The sequence below is a fragment of the Stylophora pistillata genome, chromosome 5, assembly GCF_964205215.1.
Source record: "Stylophora pistillata chromosome 5, jaStyPist1.2, whole genome shotgun sequence".
NCBI lineage: Eukaryota > Metazoa > Cnidaria > Anthozoa > Scleractinia > Pocilloporidae > Stylophora > Stylophora pistillata.
In genome coordinates, this window is record NC_142523.1 from 1,823,368 (window position 1) to 1,830,673 (window position 7,306).

At 40.0% G+C, this 7,306-nt stretch overlaps 1 protein-coding gene across 1 annotated transcript in view; it reads left to right on the plus strand.

Annotated features, from left to right (window-relative positions):
- The first annotated feature begins 1,041 nt into the window (after positions 1 to 1,041).
- Positions 1,042 to 7,306, plus strand: part of LOC111339209 (uncharacterized) — an 8,612-nt gene continuing 2,347 nt past the window's right edge. Inside the window, exons 1-4 of the mRNA XM_088760833.1 lie at positions 1,042 to 1,137; positions 4,580 to 4,678; positions 5,660 to 5,854; positions 6,556 to 7,305. Of these exons, the coding sequence (XP_088616959.1) occupies positions 1,077 to 1,137; positions 4,580 to 4,678; positions 5,660 to 5,854; positions 6,556 to 7,305 (1,105 nt within the window). The 5' untranslated portion in view covers positions 1,042 to 1,076. The remainder of the gene's footprint in view (positions 1,138 to 4,579; positions 4,679 to 5,659; positions 5,855 to 6,555; position 7,306) is intronic.

The window sequence follows — 7,306 nt, forward strand, 5'->3', positions numbered from 1 at the left end:
CTCACGGAACAAATAATATCAGAAAAAGACAGGAGCACATTGGTTCTGATAAGGATCGAAATGGGGGCTGCGAAACGTTGCAACTTGACAGATTATGTATTCAAAAGGTTGATAAACATTCAAGAAATTCGCATATATTGAAGTCTTACTATGAAATTGTTTTTTCATGCCCAGAAAGGCTAAAATTGCTCGAGGTTGCAAGGGTTGCTAGGGTTGCAAGGGTTGCTAGGGTAGCTAGGGTTGCTAGGGTAGTTGCTAGGGTTGCTAGGGTTTCTAGGGTTACTAGGGTTGCTAGGGTTGCTAGGGTTGCTAGGGTTGCTAGGGTAGCTAGGGTTGCTAGGGTTGCTAGGGTTGCTAGGGTTGCTAGGGTTGCTAGGGTAGCTAGGGTAGCTAGGGTTGCTAGGGTTGCAAGGGTAGCTAGGGTAGCTAGGGTTGCTAGGGTTGCTAGGGTTGCTAGGGTTGCTAGGGTAGCTAGGGTTGCTAGGGTAGCTAGGCTTGCTAGGGTTGCTAGGGTTGCTTGTAACGGAAAAAGTTGCTCCAAACGCCAAAAATTGTTTAAAATTTGCCCTGCACAATCGTGACAGGCCTAACCACGGTAGCAATTGGGATAATGTAATAATTGACAGGAAAAGGAATCGAGAAGATACACGCCAAAAACAATTGAGGTCAGATGTATTGCTTTCAAGGAATTTTCTTCATTACTGTTTTCCAATTTTCTAGTACTTTATAAATCGGTTAGATTTTCAATTTGAAATTTGGTAAACTTGCTGGGCAGTTCGTCTAGGCGTATAGTTGCTAATTGGTTTTTTAGAGTCGTTGGTTCTGTTTCAGGTTATTGTTTATCACCTGGGAAGGGGGGACCATTCTCATGATTCCTTCCACTCATAGGCATTTAATTTGTATTCGATTTTCTGTAGTGACCTTTATACTCTGTTGGCAACGACTGCCCCCCCCTTCTCCCTAAAAACTAGTGATCCCTCCCAAAATCGCTACCCTCCCCCCCTTCAGGCGATAATGAATGACTGGTTCCTAATACACGTTTTCATTATGTTTTAGTCTAAAGCTCAAGCAGAGATATGATATTTTTATGGTGTACGTTGTTGATGTTCCTGTCCTCTACGAAGTCACAAAGGACTGGTAAGTCATGCTACATCTAAAAAAGTTGGGGCACATTTGTGCAAAGGGTGGATTATGCTAAGTGTCAACAAAACGTTTTCCGCTATCCACTGGATAGAAATTTACCCAGTGGATATTATAACATAACCAAAGTAAAGCGCGCGCTCTGATTGGTCAATTTAGCGTCCCCCATTTCCCCATGGGTGTACGCTGCTGACGTGAGCAAATGCAAAGACTATTTTTCCGCGCGCGCTTGTTTTTTCTGGTCACGTAAGATTTGTTAAATAAAAGGGAACTCTTTAGCTACAATGTATCAATGTTATGTTATAAAACAAATGGTAAACACCACAGCGTACACTATTGAGTTATGGATGCACTTGGGAGGTTTGCTAAGCACTCAAGAAGCTAGAGTCGCTCTCGGCTATCGCCTCGAGCGACTCTTACGCTTCTTTCGTGCTTAGCAACCTCCCGCGTGCATCCATAACTCAATAGTGTACGCTGTGGTGTTTACCATTTGTTAAGTGTTATCCAGCCTTAGAACAACCAGGACCTGTACAATTCTGTAAGACCGATATTATAAGAGATTTCCCCCAAACGGGTGTTACACTCGAACGCCAAACAGACAGGTATAACCTGATGAGTGAAGATCATTGCAACTACACTTGGTGTGGGCGAAATGCGCTACAAATGGCAGAGGTAGACAAATTTAAACAGCTTTAGTTCCCTGAAGACAAAAGCACTTTCCGTTTTTTAATTAGTCTGGTATCACAATCATATCACAATTATCATATTAAAAGTTCACATTTTATCGTGGTCAGAGTGTTCGCCTCCCACCACTCTGGCCCGGGTTTTTTTTTTCCTGGACCTGGCTTCATATGTGGGTTGAGTTTGTCGTTGGTCATTGTCCTTGCCCTGGGGGTTTTACTCCCTTCACAAAAACCGACATTCCAAATTCCTATTCGACCTGGAAACCGTGGACAAGAAGAGCCAATGTACATTGCTAAATTTCCATTTAATTCCCATTCCCACAATAACCATCTCATTTTGGTTGTTATTTATTTTATTAAAAAATATGAGCATTTAAACAAAAACAGCTTTTAGAACACACTCGTTTTTCCAGGGTTATAGGAAAAAGAAAAGGCTTAACAGATTGGATACGACTTATTTCCTTGATTTGGATTTCGGAAAAGGGAGAACTATAACAGTAGTGCTATCAGGTCATTTTGGAACTTGCTACAGAAAATGGCATTCAAGGGAGATCCATTCAGGGGCGAGTGTTTAGCTCCCTTTCTTTAGACTTCTGATAAGGAAAGATTTAAGATAACATTTCATAATAAAAAGTAACGCGACTAAAACATGATGTTTCGGCGACGACATCCACCATTATCAAATGTAAATTATTGGTTAAATTTAGTTGTATAAAAAAGAAGTGAAACTAAGTGTGAAAGTAATTAGAATGAGATAGAGTTTTGACAATCGCGGACATGTACCAATCCACCCCCGAGTGGTATTAGCCGCTAATGCAAAGGGCTTAGGGATCAGACACGACCCTGTCCCGAAGTTCTAAGAAGATGTGCTGATAGTAGCACAAGTTAGTAATCGATTTCCATCTTTTTTTCACGGGACAGAATCAGCTTGGTAACACCTAATAACGTTTAGAAAAAGTGGGAATAATTCCGCAGAATTTCTGTCAAGTTTTATCTCCCTCTAGGTATCTTAAAAACTATCTTGCAACGCAAAATAGAAGGTCCAAATGAAAAATCGTTTCGTGCAGCCATTGAACAAAATAGGTGCTGAGTGACTCTGCTTCTAAAGTTATCTGGTAGATTTGTCCCATTGCAAGTTTGCCCCTGAATTGCAACAAGTTCGTCCCATCTTAACCAAAAGTTTTTCACCTATGAGTAAAGGGGGCGAGTTTCCAAAGAAACTGTGATGCTGCATCAGTGGGGGTAACAAGGTAATTTGGTAATATCAACTACGTTGAAATTGTAAATTGGCCACCGTAAAGAATTAAATAGCTGACGTTTTGAGCGTTAGCCCTTCGTCAGAGCCCTTCGTAAGAGCCCTTCGTCAGAGTGTTTCACCTAGTTCGTCAAGGTAGGACATACTTCTTTCAGTCAAATTCATAATGTGTTTCGTTTCCTGACGACACAACATACTCCTTTCATTCAAAATCATAGTGTGCTTTGATCAACGTGAAATCTATTTACTGAGTTAAACGCTTAACGCTTAATCGTGCATCATACGTATCTAATACCGCAGTTCAAAATATATGAACTTCATATATTCATTGTATCCGATTTATCACTTTCACGGGTTTATTACGAATCAACTTAACGGCCTGCTCCCAGTTGGCTTGTTAGCTCAATTGGTAGAGCGCTGCACTAGTATCGCAGAGGTCAGTGGTTCAAATCCCGTACAGGCCTGATTTTTTTCAGGTGAGATTTGCGCTATTGCATAAAGAGCGCTATCTACTGCGAGGATCGTGCATCATACGTATCTAATACCACAGTTCAAAATATATGAACTTCATATATTCATTGTATCCAAAGCATACTTAGTCGCTATGAAACGCTATACGAGAACGCTCAACGACGAACAGGTGCGAGTATTACGAAATACGCGCGTTGGTTCTTTGGAATATTTGTAAGCTCCTAATGGAGACGTTTTTTTTCTTAGTTTGTCCTTAAAAGATATTCTTAACTTGAAATTTGTAGTGAACATGAGCATAAGAGCATCAAGCAAATTGAAGCCTGGAGTAATGCAGCAGCTTAATATTACTGGTGTAGTTGTCGCGCATCAGTTAACACAGCTAAGAATTAAATGAGCCCGTGGGGGGGGGGGGGGGTGAGCTTCTAAAGAAATTGTAGTGCTGCTTCGGGAGGGAGTATGACAAGGTAATGATGGTTTTTTCAACTAAGTTGAAAATGTAGCTTGGCCACCATAAAGAGTTTTAAAGCTGAGGTTCGAGCATTAGCCCTTCGCCATTCGCCATGACGCTCTTACGGTGGCCAATCTACATTATCAATTCAGTTGATAAAACGAAACTGCAACTAAGGGAATCGGCATTTTATCGGTTGTGTTATGGTTCCATTGAAAGCTATTTGTTGAACGAAATATACATGGCTTTGACAGAGAAGGAATTGGTTGTGCTCTCAGAGGGGCTAAGTTTCTAAAGAAACTGTAGTCCTGCGTTGGTAGAGGTAACAAGGTAATTTGGTTACATCAACTAAGTTGAAATCGTAATTGTCAGAGCGAATAGCGAAGAGCGTTAGCCCTTCGTCCATTCGCTCTAACGAAGGGCCAAGGCTCGAAACGTCAGCTTTTAAACTCTTTACGGTGGCCAATTTACAGTTAATTTTAACTTAGTTGATATAACCAAATTATGCTCTTAGAGAACGAGTTGAAATATTTGAGTAATCTGTTGTCAGGTTGTATTTAAACCATTTCATTTTTCCTTTAGTTTGTGAAGATGGATCTTGGATGTGTCCACGCTTTCTTATCCGGTGTAATCTTCCATGGGTTGCAAAAAACTGCCCCAAGAGTTGCAACAAATGTCCAAGTAGGTTAATAAGTAATTGCACACTAAATATATTACCCACCAAAGACGAAAAACAAAACAAACGAAACAAAACGAAGCAAAACAAAGCAAAGCAACAACGATGGAAACGATTAAAACAATGTCACACTGTACAATAATAATAACAATAATAATAATGATGATGTTAATAATAATAATAATATCAAACTTTATTAACACTCAAAGCAACTATTTACAAGTTAAAAGTAAAAACGATTTCAATTGAAATCCTATTTACAATCTAATCCTTTCCATCATCATCAATATTATTATTGTCGATGCTAAACTAAAAATGCATTATTATTCTTCAAGAGATAAAATTGCACTAGCCCTAAAATATAATCATAATTTAATAAATTCACAAAAAGGTAAAAACAAAAAAAAGAAAAAGAAAGTATATATAAAACTTGGTAAAATTCACAAAACTACGTTGGACAGGCGGTAGCGTTGTCGAGGGAGAAGTTCAATTAATATAATAATGATAATAATAATATTAATAATAATAATAATAATAATAATAATAATAATAATAATAATAATAATAAAAGTAATCTTAAAAGAGGGAGCCCAGTTTGCAGTGTGGTCCTATATTTAGTGGTTACCCTGTGTTTAGTTTTAGTCCTGTTTTAATTCTGTTGCCAAATTTTGCCGAAGTAATAGAACTGAACTTTAAATCCTTCAACGAGAAAAAGGTTTCCCTTTACCGGGTTTGACGTATTTTTCTGATTGTGAGTTTGAAGATGAATGGATATAATCCATATCTACCTGAACAAAATTAAAAAGAGGGATTAATGACGGTATCTGAGCAACTGTGCTCCTAACCCCCCTCCCTGACACAACAACAGTCAACTGGTGACAAGTTAGAGTTGTTGTTGGCTGGGGGGGGGGGGTAGGGAACTTCCCTTAAGACATCCGTTATTCTAATTTGATATATTCAATTATACATATTGTTCCCCTCTTCAGGTGTAACCAACGGCGGTTGGTCAGAATGGGGTAACTGGGGCAGGTGCAGTCAGACTTGCGGCTCAGGAAGTCAAACCCGATCACGAACATGCACTAATCCACCTCCAAGCAATGGCGGGTCTGCCTGCCAAGGAATCAGTGTTCATTCAAGACCTTGCAACACACATACATGTTCCGGTGGTGGAGGTGGTACCGGTAAAAAAATCGATTTCTACTTAAAGCTAAGCTATTCAACACCCAATAATGTCGCCAGAAGTGAGAATGGCACTGATATTGTTGTTAAATTATTTTTTTGGCTAGCTCTTCGCCTTTTCGTCTGCTTGCAGCAGTTACTGTGATCTGCGATTCCACAAAAAATTTAATAAAGAGTAGCCGATGTTATGCTGTTAAGCTTGCCATCAATTCGCAACTTACTTTGACTGGTGACTTCCAAAAGTCACATGACTGTAAACTTATCGCAGGTTTCACTGCACATTACCATATAATCACTATGACATTGTCATTAATCATTTAAACGTTTGGTCTCCTTTATTAAGAATATACATGAGCCGTGTTGAGTATTTGTCAGCCATAACGATATGCATTGTTGCCCACCAACCGCCTTTTAATAGCTGGTCTTTGATCTACATCAGTCAATTTCCCCTCTTCCACTGTGGATAGTTCAACTTAATGCATTTTATTCTAGACAATAGATTGAGAATATATTAATATATATACTTTGTTTTTCTCTTTTATTTATTTTTCTCTTTGTTTGCATTTGTTGTCGTTGTTTGTACCTAAATTTTTATCTTTCGTTTCAATGATGTTGTTTTAGAGGACCGCACCAAACAGGCTCTGAAAAAAGTCTGTAAATCCAGATATCTGCTTGTATTCATTCAATTTGGTTCGGTCATTAGTTTGCAGACATGGAAGCACCGCCTATAACAGTTGTGGTGAAAGATGTACTTGTCACTTTGGCCGCCTGATCAATTGCATTCGAATAAGGAAAGAATTCACAGCCATGTCAAAAGAAGAACGAAGACGCTATATAAGCACAATAAAAACAGCCTCGACTGACCAGCGATTCAGAAGAGATTACGAAAACCTGATCAATATGCATCAAAGGCTTTTCTCCGGGCCAATCCATCAGCCACAGCAGTTTCTTCCTTGGCACCGCTGGTACATTCTGCAATATGAAAATCTTCTTCGGAGGGTCGATTGTAAGTTTACAGTGGCTTTCTGGGATTGGAGTCTTGACGCCGATCCATGGGGCGCATCAAACGAGCTGGAACTCTGGCACAGTGGCGACTCCGGTTTTGGTGGGAATGGCGCTGGTGGTTGTGTGCGGGATGGACCCTTCAGGCAGGGCGTATGGTCGGCCGTGTCACTTAACGGACGAAAGTGCTTAACCCGTCAATTTAGGGGCACCCCTCCTGATTCAGCAGCAGTGCAAGAAGTTATTATTCAAAATAGTTTCGAGACCTTTGAAAGTGAACTCAGGATAAACCTTCACGACCAAGTACATTGCCTGATTGGAGGAACCATGTGTACAACGGAGTCTGCATCAGCTCCGGAGTTCTTCCTTCATCATGGTTTCATCGATAAGATCTGGAATGACAGACAAAAGAGGACCAGGAACCACGCATGGCAACAAGTATCGCTGATGGG